The 21400-nt window shown below is 56.2% G+C and overlaps 9 protein-coding genes across 9 annotated transcripts; 6 read left to right on the top strand and 3 right to left on the bottom strand.

Annotated features, from left to right (window-relative positions):
- Window positions 1–1547: 1547 nt before the first annotated feature.
- B0I36DRAFT_328494 (uncharacterized protein) lies at window positions 1548–3542 on the bottom strand. Its single transcript, XM_046154598.1, has 8 exons — window positions 3494–3542; window positions 3383–3438; window positions 3296–3324; window positions 3031–3215; window positions 2581–2951; window positions 2243–2512; window positions 2099–2188; window positions 1548–2033 (listed from the first exon to the last, which is right to left on the bottom strand). The coding sequence occupies exons 4-8, from the start codon at window positions 3185–3187 to the stop codon at window positions 1800–1802; spliced, it is 1122 nt and encodes a 373-aa protein (XP_046010835.1). The 5' UTR covers window positions 3188–3215; window positions 3296–3324; window positions 3383–3438; window positions 3494–3542; the 3' UTR covers window positions 1548–1799.
- Window positions 3543–4262: 720 nt separating this feature from the next.
- On the bottom strand, window positions 4263–5427 carry B0I36DRAFT_328493 (transferase hexapeptide domain-containing protein). The gene is made up of 2 exons (XM_046154597.1): window positions 4819–5427; window positions 4263–4712 (listed from the first exon to the last, which is right to left on the bottom strand). Exons 1-2 carry the CDS (start codon window positions 5221–5223, stop codon window positions 4524–4526), a joined length of 594 nt encoding a protein of 197 aa, XP_046010834.1. The 5' UTR covers window positions 5224–5427; the 3' UTR covers window positions 4263–4523.
- A 285-nt stretch (window positions 5428–5712) lies between these two features.
- On the top strand, window positions 5713–7816 carry B0I36DRAFT_328491 (NADH oxidoreductase). Its single transcript, XM_046154596.1, has 2 exons — window positions 5713–7112; window positions 7173–7816. The coding sequence occupies exons 1-2, from the start codon at window positions 5804–5806 to the stop codon at window positions 7343–7345; spliced, it is 1482 nt and encodes a 493-aa protein (XP_046010833.1). The 5' UTR covers window positions 5713–5803; the 3' UTR covers window positions 7346–7816.
- On the top strand, window positions 7817–9118 carry B0I36DRAFT_328489 (peroxisomal biogenesis factor 11). The gene is made up of 2 exons (XM_046154595.1): window positions 7817–7937; window positions 8052–9118. Exons 1-2 carry the CDS (start codon window positions 7892–7894, stop codon window positions 8906–8908), a joined length of 903 nt encoding a protein of 300 aa, XP_046010832.1. The 5' UTR covers window positions 7817–7891; the 3' UTR covers window positions 8909–9118.
- A 299-nt stretch (window positions 9119–9417) lies between these two features.
- Window positions 9418–10797, top strand: B0I36DRAFT_365152 (SRP40, C-terminal domain-containing protein; the record flags this gene model as incomplete). Its single annotated transcript, XM_046159095.1, has 1 exon — window positions 9418–10797. The coding sequence occupies one exon, from the start codon at window positions 9418–9420 to the stop codon at window positions 10795–10797; it is 1380 nt and encodes a 459-aa protein (XP_046010831.1).
- Window positions 10798–11723: 926 nt separating this feature from the next.
- B0I36DRAFT_365151 (uncharacterized protein) lies at window positions 11724–12035 on the bottom strand (the record flags this gene model as incomplete). The annotated part of the gene is made up of 1 exon (XM_046159094.1): window positions 11724–12035. One exon carries the CDS (start codon window positions 12033–12035, stop codon window positions 11724–11726), a length of 312 nt encoding a protein of 103 aa, XP_046010830.1.
- Window positions 12036–12739: 704 nt separating this feature from the next.
- Window positions 12740–14764, top strand: B0I36DRAFT_351473 (uncharacterized protein; the record flags this gene model as incomplete). The annotated part of the gene is made up of 2 exons (XM_046157015.1): window positions 12740–13596; window positions 13657–14764. 2 exons carry the CDS (start codon window positions 12740–12742, stop codon window positions 14762–14764), a joined length of 1965 nt encoding a protein of 654 aa, XP_046010829.1.
- Window positions 14765–15897: 1133 nt separating this feature from the next.
- Window positions 15898–17415, top strand: B0I36DRAFT_246508 (uncharacterized protein; the record flags this gene model as incomplete). Its single annotated transcript, XM_046150235.1, has 1 exon — window positions 15898–17415. One exon carries the CDS (start codon window positions 15898–15900, stop codon window positions 17413–17415), a length of 1518 nt encoding a protein of 505 aa, XP_046010828.1.
- A 1370-nt stretch (window positions 17416–18785) lies between these two features.
- B0I36DRAFT_246826 (FAD dependent oxidoreductase) lies at window positions 18786–20646 on the top strand (the record flags this gene model as incomplete). Its single annotated transcript, XM_046150257.1, has 2 exons — window positions 18786–18862; window positions 18948–20646. The coding sequence occupies 2 exons, from the start codon at window positions 18786–18788 to the stop codon at window positions 20644–20646; spliced, it is 1776 nt and encodes a 591-aa protein (XP_046010827.1).
- Window positions 20647–21400: the final 754 nt, after the last annotated feature.

Raw genomic sequence — 21400 nt, 5'->3', positions numbered from 1 at the left:
ACGCCTGGAGCCCTGGGACCTTGACAAATATGGTATCTTTCACGAACAATCATTATCAGTAGGCTTGACATGCGACAAGAGGTAATTGGTGTAGTAGCTAGCTAGTGAATAGCTTCCATATGTCTCGTCGATCGTCGTGGTGGAGAGCTAATCCCGAGGTACAAGGGAAGCGTTGGCAGAATCTAGATGCACTAACAAAAAGGGATGGACCAATCAGAGGCTGCAAAAGGTCATGCCCGTGTAAGAGTCATGCCCGGGTAGCAATTCTTCATGCCCGTGTAGTAATTGCCATCGATGCAGCCCGGGGATCTAATCTGCGGCATGTCGAAGAGTCCGACGCCATTCATATTACGCGAGACCACCATGCTCGGTGCGACAGAACGGTCCTTGACGCTGATGGGGCACTGCGTTTGGCCGGGCTATACGCCAGAGACGGTGGATCTGAGCTTCCAGAAGCCACAATACATCATTGGCCTCCAGGAGCAGATCAAGACGTACGAGTCTCATTTTCCTCGCTGCGACACCGTCGACAAACAGTCCATCTCGGAGATAGTACACTTCCTACGGCTCTTCGTCAACGCCATAAGGGGAAATAACAGCGAAAGAGTTCTGGAGGAGATCGATTACCACCACCGCGATGAGCGGACAGTCTATCTGGACTGAAGCATTTTCACGGGCGACAGACTGCAGACGGCATATGTGTAATCTTACCCAAGGGCCGTCGCGCTGTGCCTGGTGTTCATTCTGCACGCCGAGATGGCGGTCAGCCATCAACACGCCATCCTATTCAGATACGAATTTGAGCCGGGACCCCGTGCAGCCCCGGACGAATGATCTGATGACTTCATGGCCAAGCCGACGGGGGACACCTGCTCGTGAGCTGACCGTAAGGGCTACGTCCCGAGGTAGACGCTAGACTCGCGGGCGAAGTCGGCAACGGTGATGATGGCCTTGGCATCATCATTCGGACAGCCGGTAGCTGAAATACAGCACATGACGAGATGCGCTGATCTCTCTTCCATAAGCCACGAGTCTCGCCAGCCGTCGTGGTCATGGATCGTGGCGATCTTGACAATCATACTCGGAACAGGAGGACTCGTAACGGGCATTTTTGTGATGGCATGGACGTGCTCGAGAGCCTCATCGAAGAGCGGTTTCCGCTCCTGTAAGGCTGTCGCCTTGTCATGTAGCGTTCATGCTCATCGAGATAGAGCCGAGAGGACTCCGGCAAAACCACTCGTGTTCAATGTACTGTGGCTGATATAACGCTCGACCGCAGAGTCTGAAGACGAGGAAGCAGAGGACGGGTGCTCGACTAGGCGGAGTCGTGCAATGCCGGTGCCGCACACCACACGGCATCCTTGAACAAACCAGGAAACATGGCGTATTCTTTCTACGGCGCTTGCTGGTATTCTTGGAGTAGCATGCTCAACATATACGGTGTCTGGCACTTTTTCAAAAGCCCAGTGCTTCCAAGAGCTCGGTGACTGGTTGCTGGGCGGTATAGAAACGCGTAAGTGCTTGTACAAGAGGCAATACATGGTTGTCTTGGCAAATATGATTTTGACTCATACTTGCATTTTCTTCAGGAAGGAGTCCAGTAATATCTTCTGTGTTGACTTAAGCCTTCCTTGGTGCTATATCAGCTCACAAATTGGTATCACTTGTCACCAAGATAGAGTGCTCAGAACATATGTCCTGAAAGTTTCACAGTCTGTGGTCTACAGAATCGCAAAACCATCAAAGCTACTTAAGCAAAAGAATTCAAACTTGGGAATCTCACCACCGCCATAACATGATCAAACGCCGACTCCGTCTGCCCTGTTCGCCTGACCTGCTGCCACGGCGTCGACCCTCTTTTTCTTCCATACAGCTAGGGCCTCCCAGGCTTTCCTCGGCTTCTTAAACGCGAAGAGCATGTAGATGGGCATGAGGGCCGTGGCCGGGATCGCAACCGCCCAGAATATCCAAAACTTGTCAGACATGGCCCAGCCCGAGTCCTGAAACCCGAAGAAGCTGGTGCTGAATATGGCCTATATCCCATCGCGGTTAGTACCGACTACAAGGGGGGTCGACTGAGGAGCTGGTTGGAGCTTACCGACACGAAAGTCGATGGGAGGAAGAACATGGTCAACACTGCGATGGACTTGACCACCGTATTGTCAGATTGTGCAATGCGGTTGAATGCCTGCCCTGGTAGTTAGCGACTCGGCCTCCCTTCAGTGGTGATTTCCAGACTTACCAGAGCGATCTCGTTCTCAAGTCTTTTATCATTGGACGCTGATCGCAATTTCAACGACTTGATTGCTGTAAGCTGGAACTTCATGTACTCTTCTGCTTGCATGGTATACTCCTGACTCAGCGTCGTCTTCTTATAGACCGTTTTCTGGTACTCCAGCAGTGAGTTGATGGTGTTGGCGGATACTTCAAGCACCTCGGACATGTGTATGCCATGCCGGCCTATCTCGTGCATGGTCTCGAAGCGCTTTCCAACGCTGGTGTGATCACGAGACTTTGTCATGCGAGTCCTATGTTAGTCTCTGCCACAGGTCAAGGCGCAAAGGGCGGGCGGGAACTAACCTTCTCGATAACGCGGACTTGATCCCTCACGCGCCACACGGCGACGTCTTGAAGCACAATGATCTTGTCCAGAAGTGCGCTATGCAACGCGAAGGGGTCATTCAATTCCAGTCCCCCTTGTGAGCCAGAGTGCTCATCCAGCAACGCCTTTATGCTCTCGGGCATGTCGTCCGGCGTGTCGACACAGAGGATGCGCAGCACCGTTTCTTCCTGTCCATTCTGGCCAGGCTGTTTCCCCCAAAACGTGTAGAATCCCATCTCATGCCAGATGTAGTCTTTCTTGGGGGGTTTGACGTATTCTGGCTCAATTCCTCTTTTCCCGCCACCGGGGACTTTGCTAACCATCTTGACGAAGACCTGGAACCACGTGCCTATAGTGACGGCCAAGTAAGAATTCGGATAACGAAATGAACACAATCCGAGGGCGGGACAGCAGCGAAGTGGACTTACTGCAATCACGGATTGTCTTGCTGTCTACTCTGTCGTCATGATCCCTGCCAAGTCCTGTACGACTCCCGAAGAAGCCATTCAGCTCTGTGAGAGCGGGCTTCGCCAGGAACCGAGGCGCTCCAAAGGCTTTCAGGAGCGCTGAGTCACGCTGGTTCATCTGGGTGAATTTGTCTTGTGTTATGAACCTGTAGCGACCGAGATGCGTGAAATAGTCAGCAGCCTGTGCCAACTCATAATGTTCTTCGATAGTGAAGAGGCGACTTACACGAAACAAATCCTTGGCAGCTTTGAAATCTATGTTCATGTGAGCACAAGCTCCCGCGCAGTCGATGAAGCACATCCACATGCTCACCTCGTCCACTGAAAAGACGAAACCTCGGCTTGGCAGCCACTCTTTACTAGGTTGGTCTGCAGAAGCTTAGTGACGGCCTTTAGCATGAACCTGGGGAGGAAATAGTAGTACCATATTGCAAAATAACAGCATCATTCTGTGGCTGCTGCTGCTGCTGCTGCTGTGGCTGGTGCGCCCCGTTCATCGCAGGCTAGAGAGACCCTGTGGTGTCTCAATCGCCTCAGAGAGGGGACGGCCACTGGTGTTGTCCTGTGTGCAAGGAGCTGATGCTGATGACCAGACCACGGGTGTCCGACGAGACGTGACTGATCTGTTGCGCTCTGCCCGATGAACTTGGCGGCGACGCGAATGCTGGCAAGAAGGTGTTGGAAGATGTCTGTTTCGGAAAATCTGTGGGCTGGCCACTATCGCGAGAATTGCGAGCCCATGTGAATCGAAAAGTGGAAGAAATACCCAGCACAGCCTGCTGCGAGATATAGCCCTCCTGCAAGGTTGACCGAAGCCCTGCAGTGTCTGCGCCACAATTGGGCGTCGACGATTCGTTGTCACGCGGGTCGCTTACCCGAAGGCTGACCCAGCCGCAGCTGCATGTCCTCGACTCTGACAAGGGTGGTTGTATAGTCCTGATCAGCCCAAGGCGTACTTGATCAAGAGGCTTGTACAACAATTGTTCATCGAGCTCACCAAAAACAACACAAAGAATGGCTACTGATGGCAGTGCAAGCATGCCAATACTTGGCGATACCTCATCTCTCGAGTCGTTAGGCAATGTGCCACAAAATGATCATCTTGAGCATGACTGAGGTATGCACAAATAGTCAAGAATGAATTCAAGTTACAACATGACGAGTGGCCAAAGGTCAAACGCTTGCCTCGGCCTGTGGTGAACGTCCAGGTCAGACGGTAATTTTGGTTGCACAATCGCACGATGCGGGTGATCCTATCTCGCTTCGTGAACAAGCACAATGCCCGCCCCACTGTTTGCGCCATTGCTTTGCAAAGAAAGCTTGTACTTGCAGCATTTTGGTGAGTTACATTTTTTTATTGTTGCCCGCATTTTGCTCAGCAACGCTGTTTCGCGGCCAGTACAGCACGCCATCCAAGAAGAGAAGCACATTGTTGGCGACAGAGCATTTGGGTATCATTGAAACTTCGCGGGATTACTAGGAATCAGCCTTCTCAACACATCAATCTGGCGCGCCTGCGTCTTGTGCTTCAGGTCGGCCACCCGACGGTTGTCGGTGCGCCTAGTGCCATTTGAATAGACGACTGTAAAGTCCGGAATACGTTCACCAGGCAGTACGATGCTCCTAGGCGTGAGTGTACAATGCTATCGAGCATGAGATCAGCACTCAGCATGCACGAGACACTTGTTCATAAGGGCATGGCCAGATCCGTCCAGAGCCATTGACACTATGCGGTGCAACTTGACATACCTTACCAAGCTTCGCGCCTCTTCCCACTCGGCACCCAACGCCAATCGTCGAGGACTCTCCGATATTTGTGCCACCCGACTCAATCACTGCGCCAACGTCCACGGTGATGTAATCACTAAGGACTACTCCGTCTCGAGAATCGATCGGTGTTTTGTCATTGGACGGAGCGCCTAGCAGACTTCGCTCGTGTATAATGCAACGCCGCCCAATTGTTATCCTGCCGTTCGACGAGTCGAGCTTGGCACGAGGATGGACAACGGACTCTGAGCTGATGTTGATCGTATGGTGCCCGAGGAGAACAGCAGAGTCGGCTATGATGAGCGACGAGGAGAAGTTGACGGGTGCTTTCGGGCCAGCTGGTGCTCGGGGGAGAACCGATTGTCGCTTGCTGCTGGAAGTCGCCATGGCGGCTCTGTCGAGATGAATGGTGTCGCACAGCCTAGGAACTCGTGCCTTGTTGTCGATTCGTGGCTCTCAAGTTACAACTATCATGATGCCTGACAGCAGGGCAGGAATGGACACTGGTAGGAACGATTTGCGTGGGAAGCAGTCCTCGCTGCGTGCCGACAGTTGGGAAGCTTCGCAAGCGCGATCTCCTGAGCAAGGCTGTGGTGGGGCCATGCTTCTGAACCGAGGAATGCGTGATGCAGCTATCGCGGCATGCCAAAGACATAAATCGTGGGGCACATGGAAGCTCTGTATCGAGTTATGCGGAGACGCACCCCGTTTCAAGGGTATTTGTGCAGGAATCCATGACTTCATTGTGGCAAGGGATAGTGCACCCACGGCTGACCGGAGCGCACGCTACAGTGCATACGCTAGCCAATCAGCGCCGAGGGATTCCGCATCCAAGCTGTCTCGTGGAGCCAAGTGCCTCATCATTTTGCTGCTGCCACTAGACAACGGCACCTCTGCACCATCCTGGCCTCGACGCCATCCGACCTTCTCCCCTCACAGTCCAATTGGGCAACACCAAATCGCAGCGATGTTGTCGAGAACATCTGCGCCGTCCGCCGCCTCGGCGAAGGCCCTCTCCCGGGCCGCCGCTTCCACGACCACACGGGGATTTGCGACAGTGCAGGATGGTGCCCCAAAGCGCCAGTATGGTGGTCTTCGCGACCAGGACCGCATCTTCCAGAACCTTTACGGCCGATACCCTCCCGACCTCAAGCACGCCAAGAAGATGGGCGACTGGCACAAGACCAAGGAGATTATTCTGAAGGGCCACGACTGGATCATCAGCGAGATCAAGGCCTCTGGTCTGCGTGGACGAGGTGGAGCTGGTTTCCCCTCGGGTCTGAAGTGGTCCTTCATGAACTTCAAGGACTGGGACAAGGACAACAAGCCGCGTTACCTTGTCGTCAACGCCGACGAGGGTGAGCCTGGAACCTGCAAGGATCGCGAGATTATGCGTAAGGACCCTCACAAGCTCGTTGAGGGATGCCTGGTGGCCGGCCGTGCCATGAACGCTACCGCCGCGTACATCTACATCCGTGGCGAGTTCGTTCACGAAGCCGCTGTTCTCCAGAACGCCATCAACGAGGCTTATGCCGACGGCCTCATCGGCAAGAACGCCTGTGGCTCCGGCTACGATTTCGATGTTTATATCCACCGTGGTGCCGGTGCCTACGTCTGTGGTGAGGAGACATCGCTGATCGAATCGATTGAGGGCAAGCCCGGCAAACCCCGTCTTAAGCCCCCGTTCCCGGCTGCTGTCGGCGTCTTCGGCTGCCCTTCTACTGTCGCCAACGTCGAGACTATCGCTGTCGCGCCTACAATTTGCAGAAGAGGTGGAAGCTGGTTCGCGGGCTTCGGCCGCGAGCGAAACCAGGGCACGAAGCTTTTCTGCATTTCTGGCAACGTCAACAACCCCGCCACCGTTGAAGAGGAGATGAGCATTCCCCTGCGCGAGCTCATCGACAAACACTGCGGCGGTGTCAAGGGTGGATGGGACAACCTGCTTGCCATCATCCCCGGAGGTTCATCTACGCCCATTCTGCCAAAGTCTGTCTGCGACGACCAGCTGATGGACTTTGACGCACTCAAGGATAGCCAGTCTGGTCTTGGTACTGCCGCTGTCATTGTCATGGACAAGAGTGCCGATGTCGTTCGTGCTATTTCACGGTTAAGCCACTTCTACCGCCACGAGTCGTGTGGCCAGTGCACGCCTTGCCGCGAGGGTAGCAAGTGGACTGAGCAGATCATGCAGCGATTTGAGAAGGGCCAAGGCCGTGAGCGTGAAATTGACATGCTCCAGGAGCTGACCAAGCAGGTCGAGGGTCACACTATCTGCGGTAAGTTCCATCTGATCTCACAATTCAGAAGATCTGTGATACTGACGAGTCCCATCAAAGCTCTCGGCGAGGCTTTCGCATGGCCCATTCAGGGTCTTATCCGCCATTTCCGTCCCGAGCTCGAGGCGAGAATGCAGAAGTTTGCAGCTGAGAACGGTGGCAAGGAGGCGCTCGCTGGTGGTTGGCACCCGGAGTCCCGGGCGCAGGGCAAGCTTGTGTCTCCCGGCATGTAAGGTGGTTTGCGGAGAAGGATAATCATTTTCCAGCGGGACCCGGTATAATCCACATATCCTGCATAGCTGGAGCATAAGTCTGGCTTTGGAAGAGCTTGCACACTATTGTCAAAACTACTGATACTTTGTACATAGTCCATCAATCGGTTTCTCCATGTTCCGCACCTTGGGTGACTCGTATGGTGCAACGTTAGACAGCCGAGAATGCGTTTGATGAGAACAACCTCTGAAGTAGTGATGAAACTGGCCGAGTTGCTCTTAAACGAAAGTAGTTGTAGTTGTGGCTAGAGTAGAGACAGGCCGATGACTCTTGTCAGGGCATTGAGCCAGAACGCAGGCATGTCGTGTCCGGCCTATTGCGGGAACACGATTGCTGGCCGAAGCCGGCACGTCGTACTGGAAAACTGGGTCTCGGGCCAGCCAGTTCACCGCTGCGATTTCCGGACATCTGACATTGTTGCTTCCAATCACACCAGGATCAATGTGAGACTTCATTTAAGCGCCCAAGGAACTGTTCCCCATCCCAATCAGGACCGTTCTGGCAACATGGCGCGGACGTTGGACCAATTTGTTATTTTTACCACCGACTCAGGTAAGCGCCTCTGCTCTGCCCCATTGTCTCACTGCCCCAGCACATATCAAGCCCCAACTACGCGCACGGCTGGCGAGCAAGTCCCTTTCACTGACATAGTTCCGCCCGTCACAGTCGGCATTGAGCGCATCCTGCGTCTGTTCCAGGCACTGGCGCAGGTCTTTGCATCCTGCGCCCTACCATTTGAGCTGCTGCTCACTCTTATCGCGACATGGACAGGCCGTGAGGCATCACCGGAGCTTACCCTGGCCATCTTGGTCTCGCTCAAGCAGCGTTTCAACCTGGCACGCCGCTTCTTCCGCATCTTCCGCTTCGTCGAGTCCTTTCGGGACGCGCAAAAGCTGTACTCCTCCGTCCAGGAGAAGCAGGGCTCCCCGGCCTCGCCTTCCACGAGAGTGGTCGGCGCCGACGTGTGGCTCGACATATTCGCCAAGACCTTCAACGGCATGTACCTGCTCCTCGAGACGTCGACCATGCTCGACGTGCTCGACATCGACGGGCTCGCCGTCTGGGACCGCGCGACGAGGACGAGCATCAACATCGAGGCCCAGCGCTTCTGGCTGTTCGCGCTGGTCTGCGGCATGCTCTCTGGCCTGTGGAAGATGTTCTGCATCATGGCGTACGCGCCTGTGCCGCAGGTAGTCGCCGTAGGAGGAGGCGCCGCTGCAGATGGCGGCGTGGCAGAGAAGGAGAAGACCCAAGGTAGTAGCAAAGACGAGGCGACTGCGCTCAAGGAGGAGCAGGCTCGGCTGCGCGAGGTCGCAGCCGACAGAGAGGCTCGTCGGCAGCAGACACGAACCAAGATGTACAAGCTTGGACGCGGGGCGTTGGCTTGTGCGTTTGATATCACGATTCCAGGAGCGGTCGTGGGCTGGCTTGACCTGGATGATGGCACAGTCGGGTCGGCTATGGTGGTAAGCACCATCCTAACTGGCCTGGCTGTCTGGGAGAAGTGTGGCGAGCAGCTTTAAAAACTGCCTGGTGCAGCTTCACCAAAGTCTTGTATTTAGACATAGACATAGACATGAGTGGTTTATATAGTAGAAAGAGGCGTGGTGTTAGGTACGATGCTGGGTCTATTGGCTTCATATAGATATAGACTTCAGCGATGACAAGAGATGGTTATGGGAGTTGAGCTTTGAGCAGCACGGTGGCCATCATAATTCATGTCTTGCACCCTACGCTGTCTCGAGCTTGACAATGAATGACCCAGAGTGGTTTAGTGGGACCCAACCGTGCAAACCCCCTGGCAAAAGCGGTCACCCCATCTGGCGCACCCAGCCTGGCCTAGCGTCAACCAGAGCGGGCAGAAAAAAGTCCCTTATCGCAACCCACATTTTTTTCTCGATTGGCCCCGGCTGCGCGCCCGAGAGCGCAACTCCTAGCATTCTTGCCGATCCGCGTGCGCAAACTTGTCCCGCGATCTTTTGATTATACCATTTTTTGGTGTTACTAGAGACGACCGTCACGTCGCGAGCCAATGCCCAAGAAGACGACAAAGACCGCCTCCACTTCGCAAGCTCCCCCTGCTTGGCTCTTCTCGAACAATTCATCCTCAGACACGAAAGCTACAGCACAGCAAACGACGCAATCCCAACCCGACACGATGGCCAAGTCGAAGAAGGACGTTAAGGCTGAGCCGGTTGAGGCCGTCGCCACCGCTACGACGAGCGCTGCCCAGGAGCCCCCCAGCCAGCTCATGAATCTTGTCGAGGGCTTCCTTTCGGACCAGGGCTTCGACAAGGCGCACCGCGAGTTTCAGAAGCACCGGGCGAAGAAGGGTTGGAGTGGTGCTGATGCCGCGGACAATGGCGGCCACTCCCTCGTCAGTGTGTACCAGACCTGGGAGACCGTTTCGAGCAAGGATACTACTCCCGTCGTGGCCAAGCAGGACGACGAAAGCAGCAGTAGCGAAAGCAGTGACAGCAGCGACTCCAGCAGCTCCGATGATGACAGCGACGATAGCGACGACGTCTCCATGGCCGATGCTGGCGAGGACGACGACAGCGACTCGGACTCTTCCTCCAGCAGCAGCTCGTCTTCCTCGAGCTCCAGCGACAGTGACAGCGACAGCGATGACGAGGCGCCCAAGAAGAAGTCTACAACTAGTGGCGCAAGCGCCAGCACTTCGGCGGCCGCAAACCCCCGAAAGCGCAAGGCCAGCAGCAGCGCCAGCTCTTCAGACTCGTCAGACTCTTCCGACTCCGAGTCGGAGGCTGAAAAGCCCAAGAACAAGAAGGCCAAGACCAAGGCTGCCGCCAAAGAAGACAGCTCTGAATCCGACTCTGACTCTTCCTCGTCATCGTCTTCCTCATCCTCGTCTGACAGCAGCTCTGACTCTGATTCCGACTCCGACTCTGAGTCCGAGTCCGCCAAGGTCGCCGAGACAGCTGCCAAGGTGCCGCTGCCAGAGTCTGACTCTGACTCGTCGTCGTCGTCCAGCGACTCGGACTCTGAAGACGACAAGAAGAAGTCGTCTGACAAGAAGAGCGCCAAAAAGGCTGTCGCGAGCGAGGGTTCTGACACCTCGGCCACGCTCGACAAGACCTCTCCAGCATTCGAGGCCGCCCCTGCCAACCCGCCGCTGCCTCCCAACCCAGTCCTCAACAACCGCAAGGGCGAGAAGGGTGCCAAGAAGCAGAACGAGCCCTTCTCGCGCATCAAGAAGGATGTCTACGTCGATCCGCGGCTTAGCTCCAACGCCTACGTGTCGCACGAGTACGGCGACCGTGCACACGCGGACCTGATTGTCACCAAGGGCAAGGGCTTCACCAAGGAGAAGAACAAGAAGAAGCGCGGCGCATACCGGGGTGGCGCACTTGACATCAACAAGTCCAACAGCATCAAGTTCGAGGATTAGAGATAGAGTTTGCTAAACGCACTTGTTGGGTCGCGACTGAGATTGCCGCGCGCTTAGTAGAAAGCCCCCAAAAGTTTATGCCTATCTTAGGTACATTGTTGGTTGTGTGGTCTTGGAAGGATCTGCCGTGCAAAGTAGGAGGAGTGTTTAGCCGAGGTCGTTGAGCATTTTCTGTGGCGAGGACGGAGTTTTGATCTTGTGTTTGCGCCTTATTTGCCGAGTCTGCTTTGTCGCTTGCTAGACCAAGACTAGAACAAAGAGAAAACCTGGGTAGTTTCATCGGTGGCTTTGTTGTCGGCTGTCATGGTGTCACGCACATGCCAATCGCCTTGAAGCGGCGAGCAGGTGCATGTAGCGCAGTTTCTTGCGGAAGCAAACTGAAACTGCGTGTTGATGACAATTGATACTCCGCCCTGCGGTGTGCCTGATCGGTGCCTTGTTGAATGGGGCAACTGTCAGAACACAAGCGCTTGCACTCCACAATCATTAGCGCTGGCGTGGGGGCTGTGGGAGGCGTGCTGCCTGCTGAATTGCCCAATGGACATTTCAAGCCAGCCCTGAAGCCCTGGGAGTCCGGCCGGGGGGCTTCGAGCCATCGTGGGTACAAACAGTCTCAGGGCTGGCTACCAGCAAGCACACGACACTGGATCAAAGAGGGAGTTATCCAGCTGCCACACCCAGGGCTGGAGCGCGTGCGCACGTGTGTTTGTGTGTGTGTCTGTGTGTAATTCTACATGCCGTTGCCAACAAGGCATTCCATCCAGGGTTCACCACGTGCTGGCGCCATGCCCACTCGGCTCATCTAAGCGCCAGGGTGTGGATGGATGGTGGGCACCGGCGCTATGGCAAGGGTCCTCCCAGATTACTGGAGTGAGCCTGCCAGTCTGCCTGTCCTGCCGCCATTGGCCGAAATGGCGGATCTCCGATCAGCCCGGGACGACATGGGAGGTCTGTTGTACCTCGACGTAGGACTTTGGGTGGCTGATGTCATCCTTGGGCGCAGGGAACATGCTGTTTTCGGCGAACAAGGCGCTGCGCAGCAGGGCAAGCAGCAGGGCAAGCAGCATGGCGGTGTAGTGGCGGGTGGTCATTCTCGTGAGGTGCCTCCTTACCCTAGGTTCAAGGAGTCGAGTGTTGGAGGCCGTTTCCGTCATGCGTTGGGGTATTCTGAAGAACTGGCGCCAGATTGCTCCCATGTCAAAAGGATAGCACGTGCCAAGGCCTGGCTGCCTTGACATGGTTGTTCCTCCCCAGAACGACAGGAAAACCCCCGCCCCCCAGAAGCCCGGTTTGCGCAGCCGCCAACACACCGCAGGGCGTAGTCACGCAATCATTCTCCTTCTCCACAAGCGTAAAGCTTTCTGGCTTGCCATCTCTTGTACCAGTCTCTAGCAAATCCAAGCAATAGCCTAATTGGCGTGCCCTGCTTTTGGGTTTGCTTCAGCGCTTGATCTCACCCGAGGGATTGCCAGGGTTGGCTTGTCCCGCCTCGCCCGCATGACCAGGCTTGCTATTTGTACAATCCTGTTTCACTCGCTCGCGCGCAATCCGACCGCATTCTCACCTTGACCACATCAGCACCGCACTCCATCACGGGAGTCAACCAAAGGCGGCCTCTTTGCGCTTTGTTGCAAGTGGAACTTCTCCGCCCCGACTGGAATCGCTTGGCAAGCGCGCTTGTCAAAGAGAGAGCCGCGCTACCAGTCTCATCGCCCCAAGCCGGTCCTCCTGGTGGGCCATGCGCACGTTGTCACTGGGTCGCATTTGGTATCGGCGTTGTTCAAGCCTGCCCGCACCAGAAGCGTCATCCACACCTTCCTCCCTCCCGATGGGGGCGTTCTGCAGTACAAATCCGGAGGATGACCCCAGTGGCAACGACGGCAAGGTCGACTCGGCACGACCGACCTCATCATTAGCCCACAAAGTCCAGCACATCACCAAGATGGCCACGCGGAGGCAAGAGCAGAGCACCAGCGCTCGGCACGATCCCACCGATCCCTGGCGTGCCATCCTTGGTGACTCGAAACCCACACCGCAGGAGCACGAGGCGAATCGCAGGCTCCAGAATGCCAGGAAAAACGACATTGTCAACATCTTTGAACCTGCGAAACCCCTGGTGGGGTTCCAGGGCCAGCTACATCCCCGGAGGCCAGACGACCACTACCTCGTCAACGTGAACCTCATCAACGGACCACAGGGCACGTACCGGCCAGACGCGAGCCATGTCTCGTCAAGGCGGTCGCAGGTGCTTCAGATCGTCGAAAGGATGCCCAAAGGCGGCCACCTGCACGTCCATTTCAATGCAAATTTGGACCCGCATTTCCTCTTGTCGCATGCCGAGAAAGAAGCCCTCATGACCATCAGCAGCGACATGGCTCTCGTGGACAAGCCGAGCTTTGACACCTGCGAGATCCAGTTTCTCATACTCCCGCCGCGTCATGAGCAGCCCTACAGCGTCTTTGACCCGATACGGTATCCCTTCTCAGCAGATGAGAAGAAGATCCTGGCGGATCACTCGAAAAAGCACGAGCATGGCAGAATCAGAAACCTGCGGAAAATGTCATACCGCAGGTTCCGGCAGGAGTGGGATGCTGTACACGAATGCTTTGATCCGAAGTCCGGCAGGTTCACAAAGTCAGCGGCGCTGGTGGCAATTGAGAAAGAGAGCGGGTACTTCCGGTCCGAATCAGAATGGCTGGGTTTAAAGCCTTTCGTGAGCATGAAATCTCGGAATTGGCTAGCGTCGAAGCTTGTATTTCATGCTGGGGAGACATATGATTGCCATCAGAATCAGGCTGGGTGAGTCTCGCCTTTCAGGTTGTGTCACTCTCAACACTAACATCATACAACTGGCAACAGTGCGTGGGCCAAGTTCAATGGACGAACCAGGATGATGAAAGGGCTCTTCAACTACGAATCGGCGTACAGAGCATACACCAAAAGATGCCTGCAGCAATTTGCCGATGAAAACATACAATACGCCGAGATCCGACCAAACTTTATGCGCAACAACCAGATTTTCCGGATCTCAGCAGACGGAAAGTCCCTGACAACTCTGTCCAATGAGGATACCATGCGCATTATCGTGGATGAGTACAAGGCCTTCAAGCAAGAGCTCGACGCAAAGAGGCACAAGGGACTCACGCATAAGTACTTTGGCGGTCTCAAGGTCATTTACTGCACACCTCGCTCTTTTTCGAGACTGCAGATCGAGGAGGCTCTCGACGAGTGTTTTGCTTTCAAGCAGAAATGGCCAAAGTACATCGCTGGCTTCGACCTGGTGGGCGAGGAGTCGCAGGGCCAGCCGTTGTCGTATTTCAAGGCGGAACTGGACGCCTTTCAAGCTAGGTGCAGGGAGAGCGGCGTGCACATTCCGTTCCTTCTCCATTGTGGCGAGACTGACGACGACTCGGACAACAACCTTGAGACGGCGCTGGCGCTGGAGAATACCGAGCGGATAGGACACGGGTTTGCACTTCTCTCCAAACCACAGCTCAGAGACGATGTGATTCGGAAGAGAATCTGTATCGAGAGCTGCCCGATATCGAACGAGATTCTCGGCCTCAGCTCTCACCCATCAAAGCACGCCGTTTATGGGCTTCTGTTGTCTGGCTATCACTGTGCTCTGAGCAGTGACAACCCCACGTTGTTCCGGTCCACGCTTTCACACGATTTTTACCAGTTTCTTGTCGGCAGGGGACGTGGGGAGCAGGCCATGACACTGCATGTCTGCAAGCGACTGATCGAGTGGAGTCTACAGCACGCGTGCTTGGACAATGCGGAACGGCGCGAGATCCAAGCGGAGTGGGCACGCCGTTGGGAGGACTTTATCAAGTGGATTAATGAGAGTGATGCCTTTGCCACGGGGGCTGAGACTCGGGAGGAAAGGCACAAGCGAGCTGAGCTCGAGCGCCTCGAGCAAGCCGACAACGTTATTAGAGCGGATCGGGCTCGGGCGAAGTTTTGATTTTGTAATAGCGGTCGATATTTTGAGTTCACTGTGACAAGCCACGAGCGAAGAGCGACCGCCATGCTGACCTGGCTTCCAGGTCCCCTGCTTGACACGTTTTGTTTTATATACCTGGCCAGTATTTGTCTGGAGGTATTTTGTGCTTTTAGCGGTAGACTAGGGTGGAGCACAAGCTCCTGTTGATTCAACAAATACATTTGATGATATGAGCGAGAGAATTCTAACTGCAGTCTATGACCGAGTTCAAAAACCCGAACAAGTCGGGCATCTTTGGGTACCGTGCAACGGCTTGAGCCGTGGCGGTCGTGTGTTGGTGTAACATTGGCATTGTGGGGTGCCGCAGCCGCGCGCTTGCGGTGCTGCAGTGCAAGACATTCACTCCCGAGCCGCTACAACGCGCCTGCTTGAGGTGGAATGGGACAATCGGCAACGGGCAGCAATGCAGCACAATGCAAGCGCCCACGTCCGCCACGTACGGCCACCATGATGCGTGCAAGTGCTCCGCCCGCAGCCAACATGTTTCGAAGCAGCCTTGGAGCGCTGCCAAGTCGCAAGTGTTCGCAGTGGGAACTGCTCAATGTCAGCTTCGGGAAGGCTAACCCCAGTCGAGCTTGGCTTGGCCCGCCCCCCTGGAAGACAATGAAGGACCAGGCTCTAGAGGACCGGGCCTCTTTCAAGGTTGCTGCCCCTGCTGTCAACCAACAAACAGCCTTGCTCTTCATCTTCGGCTGGCCAGCTCGAGCTTCAGCTGCGCTTCACGCCGCGCCCTCGACATTCCTGCTCTTTCTATTCCCTCCAAGCGACCATCGCGAGCCATCACTGTATTTATTCCGCCCTCAGCGTATATCCCACCACTGCCTCATCCTTGGCCGCCACACAGCCGCCCCGTGCACAATCCCCATTTCGACAAGCTCGCAGGCTCAGTCAGACACTTCAGCTAGATCCCACCACGACAATTCGCTTCCTCATGACCAGACTATCGCCTCAGCAACCCCCGCAGTAGCTTCACCGAATCTCGATTTGCCCCTACGACAGATTCAATACCCCCGAGCTGCCTCAAGATGGCCGACAACACCAACCTCAAGGGCCTGACAGGCGCGGACCTGTGGTTCACATCCGACGGAGGGCCCATGGCTTGGCGCCTCGACGTCGTCACCCTGCTCGCCGTCATTGGCGAGTCTTCGATCGCCGACCATTCCCAGACCATCACAGCCAGCGCCCTGTGTCTGTTGCCACGCATCATTCCAGCACCGCAAGCTCTCCTCAAGCCCTCGAGGCCGGTACGCCTGCCCGAGGTCAAGGCCAAGATGACTGGCGTCTACAGCGGTGTCGTTCTCGACAGCGTTGGCTTCTTCGCCAACATCATACATCCTCTCGATGAGCTCCCGGCATTTGCTTTCAAGGTCCTCGAGATTACACACACGGACATGAACACGGCAGGAGATGTCGAGCTCGGTCAGCGAGTCACGACGAACGGGCGGCCGTTGCTGAGTAGACTCCGCACGGGCCAAACTGCGACGGCCCTTTCCCAGCCACGTTCTGCGAAATCCGTGCGGATACCAGGTCCTCCTCCGGATGCAGAGCTTGCCCCTGCCGAGGCACAGCCACGGACGAGTGCCATCAGCAGGGCGAGTCGCCGAGACGGCGAGGACCCCCAACCGGGCATCAAGAGACGGCACACTGTCAAGGAGAGAGTACAAGACTTTGTGGCCAACCCTACCTTGGCCAACACGCAAGAGCGCCCGGCCATCCCCGCCACGTTGCTCTCGCCCGTCCACATCCTCGCCGTGTTCTCCCTCTGCCTCACGCTGGGCATCATTGCCGTCGCGGCTGTGGTTAAAGACGCAACCGCCATTGTTGCCGTGTCGCTCATTGCCATACAGAGTTCTGTCGTTGGCCTCGCGTCCTGGTGGCGGCCCGTGCTTATGAAGCGCAGCCACACCAACAAGGTCCCGGACGGCGACGTGGTCATCCGGACTCGCGAAGGCGCGTTCCTGGTCATCAAGTGCACCGAGGAGGTCGCGCGCGAGCTGTACTACGGCACGGACGAGTGCGACTACCACGTCGGCCCGCTGACGTACCGCGCCCTTATGGGCATCGGCACGTTCCTGCTCATGGTGACGGTCATCCTGCTCGGCAACTGCAAGTGGTGGAGCCAGGTCTTCATCGCGGCGAGCTACATCCTTCTCAACGGGCTGTACTGGCTGCTCGGGATGCTGCCCAAGAAGCTGTTCTGGGACCTGAGCCGGTACGAGGTCCGTGACATCACGCCCGACTACGCACAGGGCGCGCACGGCGAGACGGACCCGAGCGACCAGCGCGAGGGCGTCAAGAGCTTCACGCGGACTCTGTGGTGGGCGATCCGCGAGACGAAGCGGACGGCGTGGGTCGAGAAGAACGGGGCGGCGCCCATCACGCCGCAGTGGCGCGAGTGGCTGGCCGAGGCCGAGCATGCGGCCAAGAACAACAACATCAAGTGGCCGTCCGTTGCGCGCAAGGACGAGATTATGAAGAGGAGCTCGGAGGAGGCCCGCAGCCCCGTGTCGGTGGTTACCGAGACGCGGCGCGACTTTGACGCTGCCGAGCAGCGGGCCCCGGCTGCGGAGGTGCAGCCTGCCTCGCAGGAGCAAGCCGCGGGCTTGTTCTGAGGGAGACCTCTCGTGCTGTCGGGTATCTGGCCTCCTGCTCCCCTATGTACTATTGCTTTGCTTGAGGTCCCCTGGTTGGACGGGCCAACCTGGCGGCGTGTTTGGAGGATATTGTTTTCACTGAAAAGCGGGCGTTGTTGCTGCATAAAGTTAGCGAGCGGGCGTGTTTTGCATTAGTAGTAGAGCGCACTTTGAGATGTGTGTCTCCTACTCGGTTGGCATACTTGGTGCTTTTAGGAAGATTAGACTTTTTCTTTGGGGGGATATAATGAGCCACGATGGCAATTTTGGGGGGCATTTGTACGAGCTTTGCGTGCGTCGGGGTCATACTTTGGTGAGTTGGGAGAAACAGTATTTGCTTTGAGGTACTGTATGTATTTTCAAGAATTGGATGGGCCATGTCTTGCCAAACCCGCAGCCATAAGACAGGCACCGCTGGGGCAATCCACCTAGACGACAATATATGGGCGCGTGTTGACAAGGAAGAATAATGGTGTGCCGAGCTTGGAATCTCGGAAATGTCTCCTTGGGCCCCCCACTGAATACTTAGTGTGAGATGGCAGGTGCATGAGATCTGGGAATGTGGAAGTGGGTGGGTGCATCGAGCGCTTCTTTAGTGGAGCAGATGCGACCGCGGGGGGTTACATTGTCTGGAGGATGCTTGGGTCGGAAGAGGGGTGTTTAGGAGTTGGTGGGAGCGTAGCTCTCAAGGATCCATTGCTGCTCGTATGACCTTTTTAGTGCCAGCAGAGCATCGCGGGTACGCTTTGGTATTGAGGTGGGCATCGATGGTTGTAATCATGTCGTGAGTCTGGACGTGGCAGGCCACTATCACAAGCTTTCTATGCCTGGAATGTACACCACCAAAAAGAGACAGCCAGATCGATGGCAGTTGAACCCCCCGATCCGGCACCATAGATCGGAAGTGTGGGGTTGTGATTGGTGCATCTAGCTGCTGTCGAGCCTAGACCATTTGGTTTTGGTGCTTGTGAAAGGTCAGTGCCAAAGTCGATGACGTCGTCTCCACTGCTGCAAAGTGTAGCCATCATGCCTGCTTGGACCGTGCCGGCGCAGCAGCACAGAAGTCTAATGCGTAGGTGATGAGCAGTTGATGGATAATCCATCTTCGTGCATGCTACATAACTGCGGCCGATTTGAGGCGAGAAAGATATTATATGTGTGCGACTACACTCTCTGTAAGTCGGTTCCGTGTTTATTCTCCAGATCCCATCGACTTTTGCTGGTCCATTCGTGTGACAGGCGTCCGGGCTTTTGGTCAAGTACTTAGGTATAAAGGGCAGCCCAAGGCTTACACTCCCATGCCAGATACTAGATTCGACCGTGACCTCGAGCGTGACGCTCTGAACCCGATGGAGCACAACGGCAGCAACAGCAAGTCCCGCGATGGGCGCAAGAGGGTGCTCGTGGTGGGCGCCGGCGCGGCTGGGTAGGCGATACTCTCTCTTTATATCTCTTTCATTTGTCGTGAGTGAAGAGTGCAGGTCCAGAGGAAAGGCTGACGAGATGTACAGCATGTCGACGGCATACCACCTGTCGCAGCACCGCGACAAGTTTGACGTGACCGTGATTGACGCGGTCGACTACTGCGGCGGGCAGGCGTTTTCGATGCCGCTGGACAAGGAGCGGCACGGGGCGTCGTGGTGCAACCAGGGCGTGCAGGGCGGCTCGTACATTTTCCACCACACGCTGACCATGTTCCAGCGCCAGGGCTTCCACGCCGACCCCGTCAAGCTGCACGTCTCGTTTGGCAAGGACGAGACCTTCTGGACAAACGTCTTCCCCACCACGCTGCTCGCCCGCCACCAGAAGGAGGTCGTCCGACTCGTCCGCATGCTCAAGATCATCCGCTGGTTCGAGGTCTTCTTCGCCCTCCTGCCCCTCCGCCTCGTCTTCAAGATGTTCCTCTTCTCGGAGGAGTTCACAAACACCATCGCCCTGCCCATGACCGCCCTCTTCCTCGGCACCGGCAACGCCACCCCAGAGGTCCCCACCATCATGCTCGAGCGCCTCTGCACGTCTCCCACCTACGGCATGTGGTACCCGGCCTCCAAGGACACCGTCGTCGAAAACCAGCCGCCCATGGTCGTCTTCCCAAACTTCTCCGAGTTCTACGAGACCTGGCGCAAGGACCTCGTCTCCCGCGGCGTCACCGTCCGCCTCTCCACCGAGCTCACAGAGATTGTCCATCGCAGCAAAAACGGCGGCGTCACCGTCCGCCTCAGGTCCCGCCGGCCCGCGTCCGACGGCCACAACCCCGTCGGCGCGGACCAGGACATCCCGGCCACCGAGGAGCACTACGACGAGCTGGTCCTGTGCTGCCTGGCCGACACGGCCAAGAAGGTGCTCGGCCGCACTGCCACCTGGAAGGAGAAGCGCGTCCTCGGCTCCGCCAAGTTCAGCGACGACATCACCATCACGCACAACGACGCCGACTACATGAAGAAGCACTACGAGAACTTCTACCGCGAGGACCTGGCCAACACGCAGCGCATCAACGGGCACGACCACTCCCACCGGCTCAACTACGCCGTCGGCTCGTTCCGCCCCATGTACTACATCAAGATGTACGACCAGGACCAGAGCAAGCTCGAGATGTGCTTCGACACGACAAACTACCAGTCCCAGTTCCCCGAGAACGTGCCCTTTGAGCAGCACGTCTTCCAGACCATCTACCTCAACAAGCAGCGCGACGGCCACCTCTGGACCGACGCCGAGATCCGCGAGGACAAGGTCATCCGCAGGGACTGGTGGCACCAGCTGTGCCACTCGTACACGCACTACCTGCTCGTGGTGCCCTGGATGATGTTCCTCCAGGCCAAGAACAACACCCGCTTCGCCGCCTCCTGGACCCTCGTCAACGCCCACGAGGTCGCCATCATGAGCGGCATCGCCGCCGCCGTGGACCTCGGCGCCACGTACCCGGAGGACCTGGAGCACGACAGGTTCGCGTTCCTGTGCTTCCGGCTGTACTACCTGCTCGCGTACGGCAAGTGGTATAGGCGCCACTACACCAAGGGCGGCAAGAAGGACCGGCCGACCACGGAGGCCGCGAGGGAGGGCAGCTCGTGGGCGTCCGGGGTTTATGGTAGCGTGTACAAGGGCCCCGGTGTGGGCGAGGTTGAGAGAGCGACTTGGCGCGAGGAGATGAAGAAGGGGACCAGCACGGGGAACTTGGCCGAAGGGAATGCGCCTGGTCGGAGTCAGCCTTGATTGGTACTCCGGGTTGCTGTTGTCGGGGGCTCCGGCGAGCCCCAAAAGAAAAAGAAAAAAGATAGGGAAAGTGGAAGAGGAGGATGAATTGTCGAATGGCGTATGCTTGTGCTGAATGAGGATCATGGGAACAGCTTGAGCAACATTACTTGTATCTTCCAGCTGCGTGCTGTTTTGGTGTTCATGGGCTACAATCTTCTTATCTATGATATACAGGAGAACATTGGTCGTATCGCTGGGTGGTTCTAGAAACGGGCATGCTTTGAAAAGAATTCAAGCAGTCTGTCGTCAGGAAGGCCCTACGCACCTCTCGCATGCTCGAACAGATTAACTTCTCCCTTACATGCTCAACATTGACGTGTTTGAATGTGAGGTTAAGGTGTTTGTCTATGCCTGCCCGAAGGAATGTGATGCGCAAGCGGCATGACTGTGGACAGACCAAGTTGGATTTTTCGGAAGGTCCCTAACCAGGGAAGACACGCCTGAAGTTCCAGACTTGCAATCTTACCTAACGGAGATCGTCTCGTCTGTTTTGTGTTCCGCGCGAACCATGTCCTTGGCGGGACTGGATTGCCGGAGGCATCACTTTGCTCTTTTCCTTCTTGAACCCACAACTGCCCACATGGGCTCTACATTATGTCCATCAAAGCGTTTCCCCTCGTATCCTGGCCCGTCTCTCGCACAGGCAAGGGTAACTTGCACGGTAATGTCAAGTCAAGATTAAGAAATGTACGTCCCTCGAGCTGCCGTCAGA

The sequence above is a fragment of the Microdochium trichocladiopsis genome, assembly GCF_020744255.1.
Source record: "Microdochium trichocladiopsis strain MPI-CAGE-CH-0230 chromosome Unknown B0I36scaffold_7, whole genome shotgun sequence".
In the NCBI taxonomy this organism is placed as follows: domain Eukaryota; kingdom Fungi; phylum Ascomycota; class Sordariomycetes; order Xylariales; family Microdochiaceae; genus Microdochium; species Microdochium trichocladiopsis.
The sequence above is the reverse complement of the archived record's forward strand: the minus strand, read 5'-3'. Positions and strand labels throughout refer to the sequence as shown.